Source organism: Ctenopharyngodon idella, chromosome 7, assembly GCF_019924925.1.
Source record: "Ctenopharyngodon idella isolate HZGC_01 chromosome 7, HZGC01, whole genome shotgun sequence".
Taxonomy (NCBI): Eukaryota; Metazoa; Chordata; class Actinopteri; order Cypriniformes; family Xenocyprididae; genus Ctenopharyngodon; species Ctenopharyngodon idella.
In genome coordinates this window covers 32,905,169-32,930,168 of record NC_067226.1, presented here as the reverse complement: position 1 = coordinate 32,930,168, position 25,000 = coordinate 32,905,169, and the positions used below count along the sequence as shown (strand labels likewise).

Below are 25,000 nucleotides of genomic sequence, written 5' to 3'. Positions count from 1 at the left end.
TCACCATATAAGGCAGAAGTATGCGATGCAAAAGACTATGCACGCTAACCATTACCATAGTAAACATGTTAAATATGACGGCTTGAAGAAATCAGACAAATCATATAGGCTATCACAATTGTGTATTTATTTTGTCTGTCAGTACGTCTCTTCTCTTTATACCGGACGGTCTGATATCCATATTTAGCTCCGCATATGTCATAAAATAAAGCAACTTTCTCAGACTGAAAATATGACTCTATTGGGACTGTCACTGAATAGAGTGCAAAGCTCCTCAGGTCGTATTATTGGTGGAAAATACGTAGAAATTATCATTATCGTTCCAGAGAGTCGTGTTACGGGCAGGTTTTAGTGAAGCGCTGCGGAGGTTCTGGCCCGACAGTGGAAACGCAGCATGGTTTTGGGCTCTGTGCTATAGGTCCAAGGCTATTATCCCAGCCCGGCCTGTTGAAAGCCCTGGCTCACACTGGCCCGACAGTGGAAAAACGGCTATCAAGACAGTCATAGGCCCTGTCCCAAACTCATGCTGTCTTGTGGACTTATAATGGCCGCCACGTGCATGTGTCCGTTAAATCCACAAGACCGTAGGATGTCCCATTTGTCATTTTAGGTTTCAGAAGGGTGCTCACGAGTGCCCCATTTGGGGCCGATATGAGCCCTCGATGTGCACTTTTGCTGAGCCCACGAGCTCTGCAAAACGGCATTACGTCACGAAAGTGTCGGGAAGATCGCGAGGGCTTAGGGTTCCATTTGGGACAGGGCCAAATGCTTCATGCCTGAATGAATCAGCTGTTTAAATGAACTGGTTGAAACTCAATGACTCACTCATTAATAGTGACTTGCTGCCACCTACTGGCGGTTTTAATTTCACATTTAAAATATCTTTTCATTTTTGAAATCATTTCAAATATCAATATTAGATATTTTATGTTTAAAACATCAAAACATTATTTATGCATTTGTAACTGCAGGTTAAATGCATTCATGTCCCTCTGAGCTGCATTAAACAGTCTGTGTAAATGCCACTTCAGATGGAGCTTCTGGGTTTCCTCTGCATTGCAAAGACAAATTGTGTTGATACTGATTTAATTTGATTGGTAACAGCCCTATTGTGTCTTATTATTCTAATTGAATTTGATTCAATGTAAGAATTTGACACAAAAATGATGCATACATTTAATTAGGTTAGAAAAAAATGGCTTTATAAAGGTAAAATGACTATAAAAGGTGAAAATCAATTTAAACTTATTGTAAAAGATAATTTCTGTCACTGCTGCAAACTAATGCCGCGTTCCAGGCAACCTGTGTTTTTCCAACTTTCTACCCGTGAAAGTGCACTAGAACGGCAGTCAAACCCGTGACTTTCCCCCCGTGAACTTGTACTAGATCGATGTACTCCCAGTTCCGCGCTCTGACGTCACATAGCCCGCGAAACAACAATGGCAGCCCCTACGGATGCGGTGTTTATGCAAGTGGTACACAATGAGAAATAGACTTTAGGACAATATAACGTTGCAATCAAATTAATAATAATATAATAATGATAAATAATACACACTGTCGGGCGATTATGTATTACAATGTTATGTGTCTGAAACGATAAGTATGTCGTGAAAGTATATCGCCACATGGAAATGTTGGGCATAGCCCCGTATGGTCCACCATGCTGGTTTGTTCACATCTAGCTACCAGAATTCCTTGTGCTCAGGCAGTTTGGCGTAACTTGCCTGGAACGCTACAAAGTCGTGAGTCGTGGTTTGAAGTTGTGACTTACGGGCTCAAAAACCTGCCTGGAACGCAGCATAACCACTACAGAGAATAGGAAGAATATCAAAATCTTTAGGAGTCAGCTGTCCATGGCAGTCCTAATACCAACACAATAAACACACTCAGCAAAATATCGTCTAATTATCGTTAACAATAAAATCCCAGAAAATATAGAGATATCAATTTTTGTCAGTATCGTACAGCCCTACGTCAAAAGCGTCTACAATGGGCACGCAAGTGTCAGAATGTACCCAGCCACACTGCACACATTATCTATCTATCTATCTATCTATATCTATATCTATATATCTATATCTATATATATATATATATATCTATATATATATATATATATATATATATATATATATATATATATATACACACATTTATTTATATTAAGTCAACAGACCAGAACTGGTGTGAAATTATACATTTTACAACATTCACCACAGAAGTCAAATCTCAGAACTGTCCTTAACTTCCCCACTGAGAAAACAGAAATGATGTTTTAAGGGGATATGACATAACTAAATGATGTAAGAAGATGTATGAAGACAGAATGTGCTGTAGTGAACGTCATATAGGAAGACTTATGCTCGCTTTAACAGTAATTGAGTGAATCAATAATATTATGTAACATCAGGGCCCTTTGTGTTGAACACAACAGAATAATCCTCCTACACACTCACTTTCTGTTACACACACGGCTGACATTCAAACCTACGCAAATGGCAGACTGTACCCAGGATAATCCAATATAGTGTAAAAAAAAAAAATACAAATTATTTTGTATCCATACAAATTAATATTTAACATTAATAAAACCAACAATACTGTGGGTGTAAACTGCAAAGTTAAAGGTGAAAATTTGGCATCTGACTTCATCTTTTTCGTTTTGTGTCGGCTTAAATCCAGTGGGTTTGTTTATATAGCAGGAGAATTAAGACAGTTATCTAACAGACATCTTTTTGGTCGATTTATATTGCACAATGTTAGGCAAAGCCGCTTTTGTAATTTCATAGTGGAATTTAAGTGCCAAAAATGACCGTAGGTCATATCATAATCAGGTCAATAACAGAACTGCATATCTGTAATACATTTAAGAAACTGTACATCACTTTAAATGGCCTTCTGGTCACGAATATTAGATCTAAGACTTTAGTAAACCGTGAACAAAGCTTTCCTTCAAACCCAAGGCCTTTGGTCTGCTCATCTATCTCTGTTTTATTCTGTGGTGACCTTAGATATTTCACTGGCTGAGCTTTCTGTGTGTTACTGTTAACACACAATAACAGCAGCACAAACTGTTCCTGTCTAATAAAACACAATAGATTTGACCTGACCCTCTGAACTGATGTTGGGCGGCTGTTTCACAACAGCAAGCGGATACTGAGCTGCAGATAACACTCCTAATGTTTTTTCAGGCAGTACTACTTCTGTGTCCTTTAGTCCATTGCACACAACTAAAGAGTGGAGGATGAAACGAAACACACATCAAAGAGCTTGACAAAGTCATGAGAGAATGCAGGACATTTAGTCCTAAAAAAGGACAATGATAATGAATGATAATGTCAGTCAATCATTTGAAATGTTAAGTTTTGAGTAGAAAATTTTTTTGATGCTCACATGCCCACTGTTGGCGCTTTTGGCGGTGGACAGGGGTCAGCATGGGCACCCTGACTGGTCTACAGCTATGTAGCCCCATAAGCAACAAACTGATGCACTGTGTATTCTGACACCTTTCTATCAGAACCAGCATTAACTTCTTGAGCAATTTGAGCTACAGTAGCTCGTCTGTTGGATCGGACCACACGGGCCAGCCTTCGCTCCCCACGTGCATCAATGAGCCTCGGCCGCCCATGACCCTGTTACCGGTTCACCACTGTTCCTTCCTTGGACCACTTTTGATAGAGACTGACCACTGCAGACCGGGAACACCCCACAAGAGCTGCAGTTTTTGAGATGTTCTGACCCAGTCGTCTAGCCATCACAATTTGGCCCTTGTCAAACTCGCTCAAATCCTTACGCTTGCCCAATTTTCCTGCTTCTAACACATCAACTTTGAGGACAAAATATTCACTTGCTGCCTAATATATCCCACCCAATAACAGGTGCTGTGAGGAAGAGATAATCAGTGTTATTCACTTCACCTGTCAGTGCTCATAATATTATGCCTGATCGGTGTATAAACAAGCTCATGATGCTGTTTAAGATCACACCACATTCTATTAAAAAAAAGGATGGAAAATTTCAAATCAGTTTTTGATTCTAAACAACAGTAACAGCTGGTGACTCCCTGAAATAAGGTTCTTACCCAAGATACCCATGATCACGTCAGTCTGTGGCTTCCTCGAACTCCACTCACTAGCAACCAACTAGGTCAGGCTAAATTTAGCCATAACACACAAAGGAAATTAGCCTCATATGGCAGTATTGCTTTTGACTTTCACTGCTCAATGACAATATCAGAGAACCTTGAAGCAGAAGGACACTGCGACATGCATTAGATATTAAAAAAACAAAAACAAACATCAATGTATGATTAAAGTCAGCCTGAAATCAAAACTGACCTTCTTTTTTAATGCACATTCCTGGTTTTATTGTGCACAAACACAGAATTCCACAGAAAACAAATGTTTGTTTATGTAATTTTCCAACAAAATGTCATTTGCTCCACTTCTGAAACAACTTTCGGTTTTGATTGACGTATAAATTAGGGCTGTCAACAGATTAAAATTTGTTTCACTTATTGCAAAATTAAGCATACACCATTTATCTTGTTTAACACGTCTATTTTGTCATCATTTGCTATATCCATCCAATCAGATTGAAGGATGATTCTCACAAAACTGTATTTTCTGCAAGCTTTTTTCCAAGGTAAATTTATGTGGCTTTCAAAAAAATAAAAAAAATAAATAACACTTGTTATTACATAAATTTATGCACACCAAAGCAACCATGAAAAAAAAAAACATTACAGAAAAAAACTTCAGATTTCACAGTGTATAGCATGTGTGCAACAGCAAAGAGCTTATATATAGACTCGCGCTTACGTTCTGTACGACTCCTGTACGTCACCACAATCATCTTTACCTTAATTGCAATCTTCATCCATCAAAACTTTGCTAGCGAGACGCTGGTTTACTTTATCCAGCTGAGAATCGTAGTTTGCGTATCATCTAGTCATACAGCGGTGGGATGTTTTGGGCTTGTGCTCTTCAGAAACAATCACAGAATAAGACAGAGCTCGTGTTTTAAAGCGAAACACACACTGAAATGAATAATTCGCTGAAATCGCGAAGCTTTACAAATCTTTTGTTTCGAATCAGTGGTTTGGAGCGTGTATCAAACTGCCAAAGTCACGTGATTTCAGTAAACGAGGCTTTGTTACATCATAAGTGTTTCTAAATTTCAATGGTTCAATAGTTCAGTCTGATACACGCTCCGAACCACTGATTCGAAAAAGATTCGTAAAGCTTCGAAGCTTCATGAAGCAGTGTTTTGAAATCGCCCATCACTAGATATTGTAGAATAAAGTCCTTATTTAGTTTTTTTGGTGCACAAAAAGTATTCTCATCGCTTCATAACATTAAGATTGAACCACTGTAGTCACATGAACTGTTTTAAATATGTCTTTAGTACCTTTCTGGGCATCTGAAAGTGTTAATTATCTTGCTGGCAATGCAGGCCTCACTGAGGCATCAGATTTTATCAAAAATATCTTAATTTGTGTTCTGAAGATGAACGAAGGTCTTACGGGTGTGGAACGACATGAGGGCGAGTAATTAATGACAGAATTTTCATTTTTGGGTGAACCTAACCCTTTAAATACAGCTAACCCCTGTATTATGCATGAAATCTCAGAAATTCCTCTAGAAATTATGGTTGAAATGTTTATGTAATTGATGTTTTGAAATGCTGCTGAGATTGGAAAATACTTGTGCTAATGCACTATTTGATTAAGAACATAAAGACTTATTTCTTATTCTTTATCTATCTATGACTCTCATAGATAGATAAACGTTTACATCCGCTCATGTAAACGTTCACAGAATGTAATTTCTGGCTGACTATAAATGCTGCATTGCATTAAAAAAACTTAATGTCTATTTACTGCATCTGTAGTATAATTAGTATAATTTTGAGTCGTCCATCAGTTTGTAAAAAAACAAAAGACAGGTGTGTTTACAGTAGCACATTAATAATGTGTACAAAGTTACAAAGCACGCCACAGATGTGATCCATAGATACAAAACAGAAAATAACCTGCAATATTCCTTTTATTCCTTGTTGACGTTCGTCAGTGAAGGAATGAAGTGAGCTTTGTAACCCGAGGCTCAGTTTCACTACAAACTATTACATACAATAGAAACAACAGGCTTCTGAGAGTCTAGTGGTGATAATGATCACTGAGCACAGCTGTCACTGTGCCTGTGATAATAACAGTCAGTGAAGGCAGCAGGAAACCGTGACTCCATTACGGATCCAGTAGTGCTTTATTATCACTGTGCATGATGAGAGATGAGCAGCAAGTGTGAAATCAACTTGACGTCAGTGTGGTGTGACTCTCATCTTGACTCGTTTACTGATTACATGCTGCCACTCGTAATGCATTATAATTCCATAATGTGACATATATCCAAGTGAAACAGGATATTCAATTAAAAAAATTAAAAGGTTATTACATTTTGATGAAAGACAAACAAATATTTTCTTTTATGTTTATGTGCACTGATGAATTGCTCACAGATTTTATGATGATTTACTGAATAATGAATTACTGTAATGTAACATTTCTGAGTAAAGCAGAATAATTAGTGGGAAGTTTAGTTAATTTGTATCTAACATCCATGATTGTATACATTAAGATTTGTTTTCCCTGCCTTGGTTATGTCATCCAGTGCCATTATCGTCAACTAAAACTATTTAAAATAGTTTTCATTAATTGAAATAAAGCTGAAATAAAAAATACATACATACATATACACACAAATATAGTGTGTATATGATGATAGTTTTTCTCAAAGCTCATGAAGTGACTCTCAGAGCAGCTCTGGAGATGAAGTCCATGTGTTCATGTGCTCATATATTGATACGGCAGAAGCTGAAAACACTGTGAGTGTCACGTGTGTGTGAGTTTGTGTATCTTCAATGAGTCTTGCCCTAACTTCAATGAACATATACAGCACGGCATGTCAAACATCTGAGAAAACACAGTCACAGACTCAATGTTCTCTCAGAAGGGTAATTTCCTGCAGAGTACCGGAGTAAAAATACAGTGGTTTATGAAAGAGTTTCACAGCATGAGCACTCTGACGTTTTTCCTCCACAGAGAATAAAGACAATACTGCGGCATGATCAATTGAACAGCGATGATGAGGCCCTTTCCTCTACGGGTAAAAAAAAAAAAAAAAAACTAACAAAACAATAAAATAACAACAATGACTGTGTGGGTTTTTTGTTGTTGTTGATGGGTGGGAAACTGGGCATGATTTCCTATTCTACCTTTTCAAGAACTGATTCATCAATGCAGTTTCAATAAAAGGTCACAAAAACATGAACGCTCCACACAGACTCCTAAATGTCACCTGTTCCAGAATAACATGCCAACTAGCAGGGACGCCCACAAGTACCCGAGTACTCAGAAGTGACAGCGATGAGTGAATACAGAGCTGCACAATTCTGGATGAAATGAGAATCACAATTTTTTTTGTTTAAAATAGAAAAATATTTAATTAATTTGAATTTATATATTATATATGAATATATATATGAGCATATTATATATATATATATAATCTGTTTGAATGAATGATTCATACAGACTCATGGGGCATTCACACCAGACGCGACTTGCACGAATAAATCGCGCTATTCGCGCGTAGTTGGACGCTTAAACATTTTGAGTTTACTCGCTTCATTCACACATGAAATTCACTTCACAACAGACGCGAATTCTGCAAGGTGGCTCCAGTCTCGTTTCTGCACACTTCCTCTGAATAAACACATCAACTCGTCAGCAGGAAAGTAGTTGTAAAATACGGCGAATAAGCTCAATTTGCTGGCTTTAGCTAGCTTGTAGTCTCAATATGTGTATATATAGCTCAAATTGAGTAAAGAGTATTTTTTACAACTTACCATATTGTCCGACCTCCTCATTCACTTTCTTCCAAGCAAGATCCTTTTTATTCCTGTTTCTATAAAAGTACAATGATTTTTTCCTCCATTGTTGTTTCGGATTTCTGCCTCCGCTTGCTACGTCGTAATCACGTCACTACTAGAGCAAGCTCCTGATTGGTTAACGCGACGCGAATATTCGCCAAAGTTCAGATTTTTCAACTTGCGCAAATTACGCATTACACGCATCAAACGCCCGAAACGCTCAAAAAAAACAAAGATATGACATCCAAGGTATGTAAGGTAGTACAATTAGATCTCTTTTATTGAATCCAAAAGGTTTTAATTATATTTTGCTATAAAAGTATTTTAAAGATTTTGAAGTGTCAAAAGGTCATTCGGTTCAACCGTCCAAAGGCCAATACAGCCATTTCATTTGTGATTAAAATATCTTAAAATGTAATAAATGTATTTATTTTTTATTCTGGCATGATTTTATAACAAAATATATCAACATAGTGCAAAATGGTATTAAAATTATGTGTAGAAGCCGTTGCTTTGTTATGAGAAAGAATGTCCGGAAAAATGAATTTCACTGATGTCATTCGGAGTAACTAATATAAAGGGACCATTTTGGATCAAGTCATGCGGTCAGTATCATGTGATAGGATGGGACATCATTCAGACACCCGCAAAGGACCACATGGTTGTGAAGCAAAGTAACTAACTCTCTCTTAACTATTTGAAAAATTCATGTTTTTACTTGCTTATACGCATGTCCCGAAACATCAGGTCATTTAAAATATTTAAAATAACTTTTTTTTTTATTTGAATATTTTAAAATTTAATTTATTCCTGTGATCAAAGCTGAATTTTCAGCATCATCCTTCAGCAAGTCTTCAGTGTCACATGATCCTTCAGAAATCATTCTATAATATAATCATTATAAACTTTTTTCAGGATTCTTTGATTAATAGAAAGTTTAAAAAATAGAAATAGAAATCTTTTATAACATTATAGATGTCTTTACTGTCACTTTTGATCAATTTAATGTGTCCTTTATTTATTTATTTTTTAAATCTTACAGGCCCCAGACTTTTAGTGTACATCCTTTTATTGTACAAAACTATCGTGGTTCTCATGAGGAATACTGAGTAGCACATTCAAAATTATGCATTTCAATGTAATCAAACCATTTAGACTAACGGACAAGCAGTCGCATTAAAAATATTGTTCACAGGATACTTTCTTTTTCTTTTTCCTCAAGCACAACATTTACTGCAGTGTTCTGGGAGACACCCGGGAGCGAGTAACACACCACAAATCAAAATACAGTCTTTTAATCGCTCCAAAACACCTCACACATAAACCTGTGGATTCTGCATAATTACAGGAACACTGTGATCATGGTTTTGTACATCAGCAGTGTTTTGACGGCTGTGGTGATGGTGCTTTGTAGATGACTTCAGAGAAAATCATACTGATTGTTAGTGGTAAAATACAACATTATTTTACTCAAGCCTGCTGCGCAGCCTTTCATATTCATCTCTCACAGAGTGAGCATGCGGGCATCTTTTGCATCATCAAAATGTGCGATTATCAGTTGGTTCCTTCTGATCAGTGGCCAATCGTTTGGAGTTAGATAATATATAATACACACTGTTGCATTCTCAATATTTAGTGATTTAGCTTACTAATATTAGAAATCCATGCAAACCTCTGAACATAGTAACTTTGAGAATATTTACATGAGGAAATTCTGCTCTCTTCAGACAAAGCCCACTTTGTTTCACTTCCTTAACATTCGTATGTGATGCCAGGACATTTCATTCTTCCAGGCCTACGAGACAGAGAGCCAAAAACTTGAAATGACCCCATCCATCAAGTGCAGACCCTCAGGAAGGGACAAGCTTTTAACATCACCCTTCGAAGTTACTTAAACCACTTGGCAGAGTGAAATGCCAAGAGGGCCTATTCCCCTCGGGTGGGAAACTTCATTTAACTGCCATTAGAGAGTGAAGTAACATCAGTTACATCAGAGCGCTTGATGAGAAACATCTCCAGGATGTCCGAGACAAAAAAATGAACCATCTTAATTTGTGTTTATCAAATAATGCTTTAGTAATACGGTATAATGCAATTTCAATCAAAGCTTAACCATTACAGTCTAGAACTAGATTTCCGTCTCCGGTCGTGATCATATGTAAATTGCATGAGCTTATTTCGACCATTAGACAGAAAAATCTGAAAGAGCCCATATGAAGAAATCAGGACAGAAGTGGTTGAAAGTGGACAAAAAAGACGGATTAAAACAATAAACGTAATGTGTCTCCCTCGTCCACTTGTGATCCGATCAACCAAAACGCATCTTAATACTAGGTGTAAACAGGGCCTAAGTCTCAGCACGTAGGTAAATAATTTGAACTGCATAAAAATGAAAGAATTATTACTTAACAGATCTTGACTGACACTTTTGAGTAGGGCTGAACGATTAATTGCATTTGCGATAATTTCACGAAAAATCACGTGACACGCGTGTAAGCAGTCTGCAGAGGAAGCATCAACTTGGCACGCTACGCATATGCCTGGCCTACAGAAAAGCACAGTTTATGTTTATTCTATCTAATATTGTGTTGTTCATACTATACAATAGAGATGGGAGAAAATATTCTCTCTCTAACGATTCTGGGTCGACTCTGAGCTTATTTTTTAACCACAGATGCGCGATGACGCTGTGTCTTTGGTGTGTGTGGTTTAGAAACTTATTCTGCTTGCTTCCAATTGCTCTCTCTCTCTCTCTCTCTCGCACACACTCACACACATACACACACACACGCACCACTCAAACCATCCACAAAATAATCTTTAATAAAGTTAAGAAAGGTACGAGAGAATTACAAGGACATTCTCGCGCTTCATTTCACAGGATGTGCTGTGAGAAACACGTGTTTTGCTGAAGCTTGCAGTGTGTCATCTCGCCCGCCGGTATTTTCCTTACAAATGCTCTACAAACGCTGCCTCAGTTATGTCATTATGTCAATTTCAAATGCTGACGCGCGCTTTGTGATGTTTTCTCTTATCAATGCGGCTGTGCTCGACTCCTTTTAAATGGTTAAATATACTTGCATCTCAAAATGCTTTTATGATGCAAAATTAATGTAAACACAGTCAGTTATGTCTTAAAGACCTGTTTGTTTATTGCTTGTAATGTTTTTTCTTTTTTCCCCCCTCTTTTTTTATTTAGTAGCTTTTCCCCCGGTTTCACAGACAAGGCTTAATCTAGTCCCAGACTAAAATAAATGTTTGAGCTGTCTTAACTGAAAGCAACTTGCACTGACATGTCTTAAAATATATCAGTGTCATTGTTTTGTCTCAAGATAAAAGCTACTTAAATGTCCTAATTAAACTAAGTTAACTGACTTAATCTAAGCCCTGTCTTATATTAGTTTATTTAAAAATATTAACATGCAATTGTTTTAATTAAATGTTGAATGTGTAATTATTTTAAAAAGTACTTATAATTACATATGTAATTAAATAATAGTTACAAAAAAAAAATTATTAATAAGACTAATCAATAAGAAAAAAAGATCAGGAATCATTTTGCGACTCCCAGAATCGGAACCGAATCATGAGGTGCCTAAAGATTCCCACCCCTACAATGATATATTTCTTGTCTTTGTTGAATAATACAGAAGATAAAGAGCTTAAAAAATAATCGCAACTAGATTATTTTCCAAAATCGTTCAGCCCTACTTTTGAGCTTCACAAAGAATGCAAAAGTACCGTAAGAATATCATAAAAGTAGACTATATGACTTGTTCGCTCTATTCCAAGTCTTAAGAAGCCATAAAACAGATTTTTTTTGTGAGAAAATTACCATAATAGCCATGCAACAATTTGTGGGAAATAACATTTGATAAACCATGTATAAATTAGAGTTTGACCGACTGATCAGTTTTGCCGATTAATCGGCACCAATAACTGATTACTGGAACCGATTATCGGCAAAAATCCATAGCGATAAGTTTTTCCGGGTTGCATCCATTGCTGGAGTGGCTGAGCAGGGTCTGCTGTCCTTATACAGTATGAGAGCAGCCTCTAGAGGCGAAATAAAAACTATCACTGACGGTTTGTGGAGTTTGTTTTGACACGTGAGGCTGCTCGCTGCACAGAGCGTGACACTTCAGATGCGGATTTAAAACAGACAATGAAACGGTATGTATACAGTACACTACCGTACATGTTTTCATATCATTATAAAGTAATTAATTTGTTGGCAAGATGCTGCATTAGTTGAGAAAGAACGGCAGTATGTTTGCCATCAAGGCTGAGAGGACGCCAACATTAGCAGTACCTCAAGCGGTTAAAACTCTCACAAAAATACACATCTGACCCAAACGTTTAATGTCACGATTGATACCATCTATTTGCTTTAGTTTACATTCAGCTGGTCGCTTTTATGCATTCGTTATCCAGCGAAGTTGCATATTTAAAGCTAGTGGCATGATAAAGCAAACTGATGTGTTCATGCAGCCAACAGAAACACAGTACAGTACATTTTCATGGTTCATTACGGTTTTAGTTTTTACTTTTGTATTGAAGTTCAGCACTATTTTATGTGTTATGTTTCATTCAGTATCCATTTAAAAAAATATTGGTTGATTAATCGTTTATCAGCCAGCATGGTCAAACCTAGTTCGGTATGAATATTATGAATGCTTATTTAGAAAATCCAACACTGTACACCATTCAGGCACTTTTAAAATACTACTTCCAACATACTATGGTTTAGGATGCACTAGCATAATATGCAAATTGAGGTTCAGTTTTGCAGTCCGTCGAGATTTAAAAAATTTTGTGCTCATTACTGAGGTGCTGAAGTCAGAGTAGAAAACAACTCTTCAGTCCAAAACAGACTGTGGCCCAAATAAGTGGTTTACATTCCACTGTGCGCTAGAATAACTCTAGTAGCGTCTGCTGTCAACCATCTGCACTTCTACAGTAAAACTATTACTGTGCCAACGGACCAAGGGAGCACTCGCTAATGTGAGTAATAAACATAGATCAGCCTCGTCAGAATGATGTCTCTCTACAGGAGTGGGTTCTCAGATCGATAGGACATAATCAATAATGAATGTGGCAGTAACTGAGCTGAAGACTTGTGTAAATGGTCTCATTTCTGTGAAGAGGAACTGCTGTTTTTGAGGACCAGCCAGAGGACTGTGTGTTCCCTGCATAGTATGAGGCCTGGATTTCACAGTTGGTTTCTGATACTAATTTGTGCTGATGAAAATACATTATGCTTTAACATTACTTTTTGTAATTTGCAGGGGGTTTTTTTCTGCTGCCACATAAAAAGAACGTGAACAAATTTGAGACTCTGTAATAAACGGCAAAGGATATCTAGGCCGATATTTACATTTTTTATTTTGTGCCTTTTCTGCGCATTTATACTTGTGGTACTGAGAAGAAAAATAACTGCTGTATGACCTCCAGAAATACTACATAAGGCTGCAATCTTATCAGTTGGTTTTCAATGTCGAATGAAGAAACGAAATTCAACATGCTACCCATTTTGAGAGGAAAAATAATTTAATTAAAATTAAATTAATTAATAAAAAAAATTTAAATAATATAAATGATAAAATATAATAAATATAAAAATATAATTAATGTAATATAAAAATATAATAATAATAATAAATATAGCTGCAAGCAGCCATTAAGGGGCCAAGCACAAAAAAGCAAGCAAGCAGTAAAATCATCAGTAAAATATAGCATTTTATTTCATATACTTAATTGTAGTTAGTGGCAATTTAATATTTTGTTCAGTTATAGCACCACCAACAGGCGCAATCCCACCACTTTTTTATTTGTCCTCAAAGTGTGCCCATAAATAAGTGTGTCAAATTTGGTGAAAATATCTCATTTCGTTTTCGAGTTATAGACATGACCCATGCACAAATTTGATTGCATTTTTTTGCCACTTATTATCAAAATTTTGGCATTTGGGTATAACATTTAGCCAACGACCTATGTTTACGAATTTCCTACGTTGGTTTCGTCTTGACTGGACTAACGGTTTCAAAGATATTTGCGAACGCTAAATCGCAACGTTGCATAAAGCTTAAGGCGAAACCTAGCATGTTAGGTATTGTTGGACTTGGCAAGGATTCAGGAATTTAAGGAGATGACTCCCATGAAAATAAGTCAACCACAGCAAAAGTTATGAGCATATGAATATTTGATTTCACCACTAGGTGGCGCTGTCTCGAAATTCTCAGGCTCCTTCAGGGTATCCTGCTGATGACCCATACCGAGTTTCGTAATGATACACTAATGCATTCAAAAAATACAGCATATTGCAACAAAATGCAAAATGTCCGGCGCCCAAAATGGCTGATATGGTAAAATATAAAGATATAATTTCAACTCTAACAAGATCAGTTTTATAATTTTTGGCCAAACCGTTCGGAAGTTCTAAGCAAAAATAGCCATTTTTGCTATCTCCAGACCATGTACAGTGCTTCCCACACACACGGGCCGCCCAGGTATATTAACGGCCGCCCAAGTATATTTGGAGACACATTTTTGCTTTTATTATTTTTATCATCTTATACATTTTTTATCCGCCCGAGTTAATGAAACCATCCGCGATCGATTAACTAGTGAAAAATCTCCCCTCGCCCTACGCGTTTCTTACCTGCTGGTTCTGTGTGCGGCTGTGCGCGAGAACTGTTTACTCCCTCTGACATTCCCACGTGCGCTGCAGAGACGTGGTGGATATTTCACAAAGGCGGCGTTGTTGCTCATTCTACAGGCTTGCGCAACAGTGTTTCAGACTGCTTCAAAGTGATTCCCAATCAATGAATAGCACACCATTATGCCAAGCAATTGCTAATAAACTCGAGTTTTATGAATTATGACAATGTCTACTGTATGACTTTTATATAATATGTTTTAGAGACGGTCTCTCATCTGAAGAATCAGCCCGCAATAGTGTAGACATTTCAAAATAAGAGTCCCGGTGTATTTCGGGATTGTTTATAATTAAAAGTCACACTCTACGTTTTTTTTTTTTTTTTCTGGGCATTATTGGTATTTTGGTTACACAATAAATTGTATTTATTTTGATATCCATTTAATTCATAGTAAACTATTGTAGTCTCTGGCTGGGATGCTCCCCCACAGGAAGAAAAGCCTAAGAACATTATTTGACACATTATTCAATAATATTAATATTTAATTAAATGTAATAGTAGCCTATGTAATTAAAATGAATTTCAATAAATAAAAATATTGTTATAAAAAAAAAATTATTTGTTTGTCACATGTAGTAGACCATTTTTGTGCCGTGGGTACTAGGAGGATTTTTCACCTGGCTACCACCGCAAGTATATTTCAAACCTGTGGGAAGCACTGATGTAGCCTCAGGTCATGCTTGTAATGACACATACCAAGTTGTTCAGAATAAGCGTTGCGGAGATATATTTGGCATGCTCTTCTAATTTGTTTGCATGTAATTCAAGAATGGTTGGGTTTATCAAAAGCTTTTGATAACTCTTTGCTAAGAGGAGTTAGAAAAAAGTAGTTTTTTTTGGCGGGAAAAGTTTCATGATGGAAAATGACGTGAAAATGTAAAATCTAATCGTATAAGCCAAGGAATCAGAGGGAAAAACATTTTTGTTTCTAGCCCTTATGGTTCAAAAGTTATTAGCGTAAAACATGAGTGAAAATTTGGACAAGTGGTGGCACTAGAGAGTTTGATCTAGAGACACCAAGTTTGCTATAGTTAATGTTGGGACTGTCCTCTATCTGTGTGCCAAACTTCATATCTTTCCCCTAAGCGTTTCTATAGGCTGCCATATACTCCCAGAGCAGAAGAATAAGAAGGCCAACGGATACAGGAGACGTGCCATCGCACCTTGGGTGCTTGGCCCCTAATAATAATGTTTGCCACAGATGTTAACTCCATATCAATGTATTTATATTCAAAATCTTAAAAAAAAAAAAAAAAAAAGCATTTCAAATAATCATGCTTGGTGTGAAAGGGCCTTCACACACCATTGGGCTCAAACAGTACTTGCCAGTAATGCCAATGCTACAGATTTGATTCCAGGAAATCCATGAACAGATAAAACATGTACCTTGAAATTGCTCTGGATAAAAGCATCTGCTAAATGCGTAAATGTAAAAGCATAAAGATGCAGCCACTAGATTCCTCTATGTGTGAAACTACAAAATCAGCTAGTCAGGGAGTTGCCTGAATGACTAGTCGACCATAAGGAAGGCCTGTATAATCAGTCAGTTTCAGGTTCTCCTGACCCGGATATTAATATTTCAAATTGTGAAATAAACCACAGCAGTGGAATAAACTGTTATCATACAATTATTCATAAAGTATCAGGCATTATGTAAGGAGCCAAGAAATACGGGAGTAAAACATGGTTCTCTGAGTAAATGTAAAAGAGATTACAAATTGTATCCTTCTACACTGGGAACAATTTGAACTTTGACTCTCTGTGATTTCCTTCTTATTTCCATCTAATATCTGCATGTGTAAATGTGAAGGGTTTCCTGAATGTAGATTAATAAATAAAAACCTTTGCACCAACTTGTAGCCACTTCTTCAGGTTTACATAATGTGGCTCATGAAATCACACATGCCTATCCCTGATTCATGTTGACAACTGGTTACTAAGTTACTCTGATCCCGGTGTATTGCTTAACTGGGAAAATCCGTCCTAAAACTCATTCACTCTTGAAGGTTGAGTTCAGCTTTCCTGTGAAACAATCTCTTAAAAAGCAGCCACTGACACCAGATGCATTATATTCATACAGTGATTTGTTGAATATGGAGAGAATAGAGCCTGTGGGAAAGGAGAACAAAATTATAAACAAGCTCTTGCCTGCCCAGTTCTTATCAGCTATAAATCTGTTTAAACAATGACGTCAACTAATGACAACTAGTGAACTTTGTATTAGAAAATAGACTGAAGTGCCAACCAAGGAAGTTTGGATGCTGTATATCATCCAAACAGAACCTAGGTAACCAAGTATGATTTCCATATTCATAATTAAAGTGCTTGCTTACATTTCCATATTATCAGATTAACATCTCAGCTGAATTTCACTTCATACATTTGGATTCTCTTGCATTTCTACCACCAAAAAACCTGTAGGTGGTTGAAATGTGCTGCTTTCATTCATATTCAAAAATCTGTTCATACTAGTGCGCTGCTCATTAAAGACCAAAACACAGGGCTTTATTACAGTGGCCTTGTACACAAGCAGAACAATACCTGAACAGACACAGAGACTATGTGTAAACCAGAAAGAAGATGATCTGATCTTCACATTAAAACTGAGCTACACTCCATATACATTTGGGGAAATAAGTATTCAACAGAACACGTCAACATTTTTTTTATTAAACAACTCAAAGTCACCTTGCAACCAGACCCTGGTAATACTGCCAATTTTGGCACACACCAAGTCAAAACCCATATCTATAAGAAAAATATATGTTCAACTTTTTTTCCCCATTATTCCACAATGGGAGAACCATTCACCGAAAGCATTATTGTGACAAGAGGTGTGAATCTTCACTTGCCTTATGATTCCATTCGGTTACGATTCAGAGGGAAACGATACGATTATAAAACGATTCTCGATGCATCCCGTTGAATCTTTTCTTCCAATTCTTTTCTTAATAATAATTATATCTTCGTTTTTAAAAATAAGAACAAAAATGCAAATATAATAAAGAAACAGTGCTTTACTTTTTTCATTTTACATCTAAACAGAAGCATTCAAGACAAGTAAGAAAAGAAAAAATGAATACTCGCCAAGACAGATATTGTGAAATATTGTAATTCTGTGTATAGGTGTATATCGCTTTAAAACAATACTAAACTTGTGCTGAGAGGAAGCGCTGCGCCAGTCGTTCAGAAGCGAGCGGAGAAAAATGGTATTTTTGAAAAACTGTATTTTAATAAAAATTACCATTTGGAGCATTGGGATTGTTAGACAAGGGCCCAATGAACTCATTTTTGTGAAAACCTCAAATTTGGCCAAAATTGACATGTTTCATAATGAAGTATGCAAACTAGTTATGAAGACATGCAAAAACAAGTGATTGAAGTAAAAAAATGTCAATTTTGGCTAAATTTAAGGTTTTCACAAAAATGGGTTCATTAATCCCTCATCTAGCAACCCCAATGCTCCAAATAGTAATTAAACATCTAAAATTATCTTTATTTGTACGTTTTCTGAGAGGTATACCTTCCTAAATCTTTCCTTTGTTTCAATAATTTGGTATGTTTCATTGCATTGTTGAAATCCATCCAAATGTCACCAGTATGTGAAAGTCTGAACTGCAGCATGTAAAAAAACAAAAACAAAAAAAACCCCACACATCCATAGCACACAATGGAAAAAATCAATTTTAAGATGCCAAAACACAAGTGTGTCATAATATTTTCAAAAACTGCAAACCTGCTGGTGGGCACAGCAGGTGGTTCCAAAACAATAAAATGGGAAACTACGGCTACACTAGGAGATTAGCATTGGTGGGGCTATGTCAAAAAAAACATTTTCTGTTTTGTTCAGTTTATGACTGGAATGATTATTATCTAGCTTGTGCGATAATGTGGCTTATCATAACAAAGCACAATGACCAACAATGAGCATCAAAACATTGGCTAGACAAGACAACTCAAAAAGATTAAACAATACCATGATATGAAATAGGCATGGGCCGGTTTCAGCAATTACAGCTCGAAAATATGTTATTTTAAAATGTCTGGATAAAAAAATACTTTTTTTCCCCATTGAACACAATATATTTATTTCTAAGCAACATAGAATATTTGGTAGTAGTAGTAAACATGTATTACAGGTTAAATACTTAAAATAAATAATTTAATTCTTCTTAATTAAATTAAAATTATATAAAATAAAATAAATGCAGTCATTTAAGTGAGTGTAAACCTGCAGCTCAACAATAATTAGAAAATTAATGCTTTCAAGCGTTAAACGTTGGAGCCAATTTACAGGGGTGTAAAAATGACTTTAGAAAGATGGCAGCATCTTTATTTTATTTTTACACAGAGATTGGTAGGTCTATTAGTAAAATCTGCTGACTTTATCAATCTTTGTTTCATTATATGCCAACAGTGACAGTTCAAAAATGGCAAACAGCACTTCTTGTGTTTTTTACCTCAAGTTTGCATGTCTGTAACTCAGGAAGTATTAAAGATATCTTAAAATCCTTTTAGATTCTGGTTCTTAACAAACTTTCCTTTGGGTATCTTCATTTTAAAGGCCCTCGATGGTCCAATCCCAGAGATGTGGCTCCATGAGTAAATCGTACACATTTTCAGTGGTCTTTTTTCTTTTAAAGAGGAATATCTGAAGAACAAATAATGTTGAAACTAGAAATGTATCTTGTGCAATTGCATAAAACATACTTGTCTGAGTGCCATAAACATTCCTTTTCCAAAGTTTGCATGCCTGTAACTCTAAAAGTATTCAAGATATCTTAATATCCTTTTAGATTCTCATTCTTAATAAACTTTCCTTTTGAAATCTTCATTTTCAAGGCCCTCCATAGTTCAGTCCCATAGATATGGGGATCTTAAATCAGCTCCATGATCAAATTGTTGATTTTTACCCTTTTTCAGTGATCGAAAACCAAATGTGGATCACTTTGCACACGGCTGATACTTATTAGATTTAAAGAGACATATCTGAGTGTTTAAACTAGAAATGTATCTTGTTTCCCTCTATCAAAAGAATTGTATAAAACACAACTCTCTGAGTACCAAAAATCCACTGAAAATGCTTCAGTTGAGGAACATTAACTTGCTCTCAAAGTGTATTTATAAGAATCTATATTTGAATCAGTTTTAAGGATATTTGGAAGAAGGGATTTTGTTCATTTTAACAGCTTCTGAAACTACCAAGTGAGTTCAAATACACAGTATCATGACATCCCTATATCTATGAGATTGAACCATATAGGGCCTTAAAAATGAAGAAAGAAAAGTTTCATAAGAACAATAATTTTGGCACTCAGAGAGGCATGTTGTATTCAGTTGTTTTGACAGAGGGAAAACAAGATACATTTCTAGTTTCAGTGTTATTTGTTCTTCAGACATTCTTCTTTAAACACAAAAAATTATCAGCTATTTAAAAAGTTACTTACATTTGGTTCTTGACCATTTAAAATGGGTAAAATTCAACAATTTTTGGACATGGATTCACATTGGGGTCCCCATATCTATGGGACTGAACTATATAGGGCTTTAAAATGAAGATTCCAAAAGAAAAGTTCATTAAGAATGAGGATCTAGAAGGATATTAAGATATCTTTAATACTTCTTGAGTTACAAAGTGCTTTTTGCCATTTTTGAACTGTCACTGTTGGCATATAATGAAACAAAGATTGATAAAGTCAACAGATTTTATTAATAGACCTACCAATCTCTGTGTAAAGATAAAATAATGATGCTGCCATCTTTCTAAAGTCATTTTTACACCCCTGTAAATTGGCTCCAAATCTCAGGTGAAAATGGTCATTTTGACCCCCCTCTACAAAACAGTGGATTACTCAGTAAATGTACATCTGTAACATTTAATATTTTGGCTTTCATCACTATTTATGTTTGTCTTTCTACAGAAAAAATATTAATAAATCCAAAAATTTGAGCCGGAGACCTCTGGTTGAGTTGACACAGAATGACTCTGTAATGTATTATAGGTGTTTGTCCTGCATCCTCAACAAACAAGCTACAGTTAGTCCAAAATGCAGCTGCTAGAGTTCTTACCAGGTCAATAAAATATGACCATATAACACCAATTTTATCTCTACGCTGGTCACAAAACTAGTACCTAGGATATCCATTAAAGTCCACTGAAGGAGGGAGAGCATTTTCACATTTGGCTCCTAAACTCTGGAAAAGCCTTCCTGATAATGTTCAGGGCTCATTCTCTCCCAGTTTAAATCTAGATTAAAGACACAAGCATTCACATAATGCATCGCATAACCTTGTACTCTTGTTATATCAAATGAAATGCACATGATTATCTTTTGTATGAAATGTTATGAACAGCAGCTACACTAAATATTTTCCATTTGCTTTTCTAGCTCAGGATGCTAGTTACGCATTAAAGCTTATGTTACGGTTTCTGATGACAACAGTTGTAAATTACAGGAATTACAGTAAAGTGTCAGATCACTATAATTTGAGATGTACAGTTGAATTAGCTGCATCTGATCTAAACACTGAAGCCTAATGATGCAGAACCACCTATTACCTGAGTTATGGCAAAACATTAATCAGGTAAAGAGGCATTTGACAGTTCTCCCAAACAAACACATCCTCTACTGAATGTCTTTATTTAAAAAAAAAAAGAGGATGCTAAACTCAGAATGGCTAAACAAAGAAGGTCACTCACACAGAAGTGAAAGTGTAGAACAATTACAGTCTGAATGTATCTACTTGTTGGGGGTTTATCCAGCTGTTAAAATGGGATGTCTTTGGCAAAACTGCTGGGCTTTATTCATTAACTCTACAACATTAAGTAAGTATCTTGTGTATTCCCTTTGTTATGTCATAAAAAATCACTTACATAGTAAACAGCATTTGCATAATGGTAATTATTAAAATTGTAGTGACGGATCTTTTCTACCATATTGTGACGTAAGCCTGAATGTAACGGATTATCTTTAAAAATGGAGAGGGCAGAAACTTGCTTCTATGCATCGTTTGCTGATTGGATAGTGGGATTAAGCGCAATAAACGTCTGGAGAAGTCCTGCAAACATCACCAGGCCAGAGACAAATTTGTCGTTTCACCAGATCTAGTTATGACATTTTGATTAAAAATTACGAGGTTAAAAAAATGTTAAAAGTGAAATATACACAGATGAATCAGATTTTAGATTGGGTAAAATGCTGACTTTAACTACTGTTTCTAATAAATGATTAATAGGGATGCACCGATATGAAAATTTTGGCCGATACTGATAACCGATAATACTTTATATTTAAAAGCCGATAATCGATATATTAGCCGATAAATATAAATTTGATGTAATTTTTAAGAGCCTAATTACAAAACAAAAGTCTCACCATTAAAAGCCATGTCCCAAGCACACAATTATAATGATATAAATATCATTATAATTTATTTTATGTAGCCTATATGACAGTTATGCGCAGCACATGTTGCACTTGTTTGAAGTGGCTCCAATCGTATCAAGCAATTCAAAACCATCATGGTGAACAGTGCGCATCTGAAGTGTCTCAGCTGAAGGAAATAATCCATTATTCCCGTTTAAATATATCAGCCAAATTTTCTTATTGGGCAGATAACGATAACATTAAAAATTAACATATCAGCCGATACCAATATGGTGACCGATATACCGTGCATCCCTAATGATTAATCAATATTAATATTGGCATCATTCTACACTTTGGGCCACAATTTTTTAAGCACATTAAACGTGAACTCACTACATTTTTTGAGTACGCTTAGTCGGTTCTTAATTAACTCATTCTAACTCCTAGAAATATTAAGTATGTGTAATGGTGTTTCACCAAAGCTGTTTGTTTTATGTAATATTTTGTTAATTTTCATCTGTATTTTTTTAGGGATGCACCGATATGAAAATTTTGGCCGATACCGATAACCGATAATTCTGTATATTTGAAAGCCGATAACCGATTTATTGGCCGATAAATATAAATCCAATTTTTTTGAGAGCCTGATTACAAAAACAAATGTCTCAAAATTAAATGTCATGACCCAAGCACACAATTATAATGTTCTCAGACTTGCGCTGTACGTTGAACTTAACTGTATTTTCCTTTTTGAAGTGATTTCAATCATATTTCAAGCAATTCAAAACCATAATGGAACAGTGCACATCTAAAGTGTCTCAGCTGAAGGAAATAATCCATAATTTATCGGCTTTAATATATCGACCAAATTTTCTTATCGAGCCGACAACAATAACATTAAAAATGAACATATATCGGCCAATACCGATATGGTGACCGATATACCGCGCATCCCTAATGATTAATCAACATTAATACTGGCATCCTTCTACACTTTGGGCCACAATTTAAGCATATTAAACATGAACTCACTACGTTTTTTGTGTACGCTTAGCCGATTCTTATTCATCTCATTCTGACTCCTAGAAATATTAAGTATGTGTAATGGCGCTTCATCAAAGCTGTTTGTTTTATCTAATATTTTGTTAATTTTCATCTGTATTTTTTAGGGATGCACCGATATGAAAATTTTGGCCGATACCGATAACCGAAAATTCTGTATATTTGAAAGCCGATAACTGATATATTGGCCGATAAATCTAAATCCAAATTTTTATATAACTTTTGAGAGCCTGATTACAAAGACAAAAGTCTCACCATTAAAAGGCATGACCCAAGCACACAAAGGAAATAATCCATTATTTATCGGCTTTAATATATCAGGCCAAATTTCTCTTATTGGGCCGATAATGATAACATTAAAAATGAACATATCGGCCGATACCGATATATCGTGCATCCCTAGTATTTTTACATATTTTTGATCCGATTTTGACTAGTAACACAACTAAAACTAGTACTAGTAGTTAAACTAATAACATTCAAATAAAATCACAATAATAAAATGAAAAATATTACTAGTAACAACTGGACAACATACTTGTGACAAATCCACAAGTATTAATGGAACTGATACTGGTAACTATTTGAATAGGAAACAACATCTTACAGCAAAAAGAAATCAGTACTAGTATATAATGAACAAGTCCTAGTGACTATTGAATAGATACTAGTCATTATTAGAATAAAAAAAAATAGTAAAATAAAATAAAGCAAGTTTTAAGAAATAAATGTCCAAACGGTTTGCCATAGACCGCCTGGTCACACGTGACATCATAACAATACCGTTATCTTGATCAAAAATGACCATCACGCAACATGGGTCGTGATAATACCTCCACACTCCAGTTCATGGGCTATCACAATATTATTAAGAATACAAAATCAATTAATGAACACAATTACCAGTTTCATTTAAGCAGGCCTCACAACAGCAAGATGCTCGAGAATTTGCAAAATAAAAAACGCATAGTTACGTCACAATGAGCGGATATATATCAACAAAAGCGTGTATACGAATGTTATAAAGTTAGCAGAAATATTCAGATGTGAAGTAAAGCGGCTCTGCTGCGTCTCTGATGGGCCTCTTAAAGAACAAAAACCAACTAACGTTAGACCACTTCAGCTAAACAATACACGAGTGCTTTCTCCACATCCACCTGTTAAGACCCTCATAACTTTGGTATTAGGCTATAAACATAACCAGCGTAATAACTCGGGCGTCTCCTTACCTGACTCGCTTTGTGCAGCTGCTTTTTAAACCCCGCCACCGACATCCTCAAAATAAACTGAAACACGAAGAGAGGTGACAAGAAAATCTTCACGGGGTAAAAGATGGTGATCCGATCCTTCAAAAAAGCACAAATAGGTATATATATGAAACGCTTTCGGTTTATTTCACCGCCACTGGAAGATGGACCTGCATTTCGCGGTGGGGTTTTTTTCCTCACTGACAAGTGCTGGTCGGTTATGTTTGTTCTGAGGATTGTGATTGGCGGAGAGGCGCAAACGTCACGGCAGCATCTCGGAGAACCCCCTGACTAACAAAAACACAATATATCAGGGTTTGACACTAGCTGCAAAGCAGATTAACCGCTCGAACATCCATCTGGGAAATAAGTGGCGACTCTACAAACCATTCTTTATAGGCACTGATCAAGAATCCAGACGATTATGTAAATATTTGCAATAGTTTAAGGAGCACAGCAAGATGTCTGTGTGTGAAACTGTGATTTAGTGTAGTGGCTCCCAACTCCAGAACAGCACATTTTAGATGTGTCCCTAATCAAACACATCTTATTTAACTCATCAGCTCGTTAGTAAAGACTCAAAGACCTCAGATGGGTGTGTCAGATAAGAGAGATATCAAAAATGTGCATTGTTGGGGCCGGGGGTACTCCAGGACCAAGTATGGGAACC

At 36.0% G+C, this 25,000-nt stretch overlaps 1 protein-coding gene and 1 long non-coding RNA gene across 3 annotated transcripts in view; one reads left to right on the top strand and one right to left on the bottom strand.

Moving 5' to 3' along the window:
* Positions 1-24,545, bottom strand: part of sh3gl3a (SH3-domain GRB2-like 3a) — a 45,198-nt gene extending 20,653 nt beyond the window's left edge. For both annotated transcript variants that reach the window (XM_051900113.1, XM_051900114.1), the window contains exon 1: positions 24,313-24,545. In XM_051900113.1, coding sequence (XP_051756073.1) covers positions 24,313-24,357 — 45 coding nt within the window. In that variant the 5' untranslated portion in view covers positions 24,358-24,545. The remainder of the gene's footprint in view (positions 1-24,312) is intronic.
* Positions 1-25,000, top strand: part of LOC127515943 (uncharacterized) — a 75,357-nt gene that overhangs the window by 30,071 nt on the left and 20,286 nt on the right. The gene's annotated exons all lie outside the window — the stretch shown is intronic.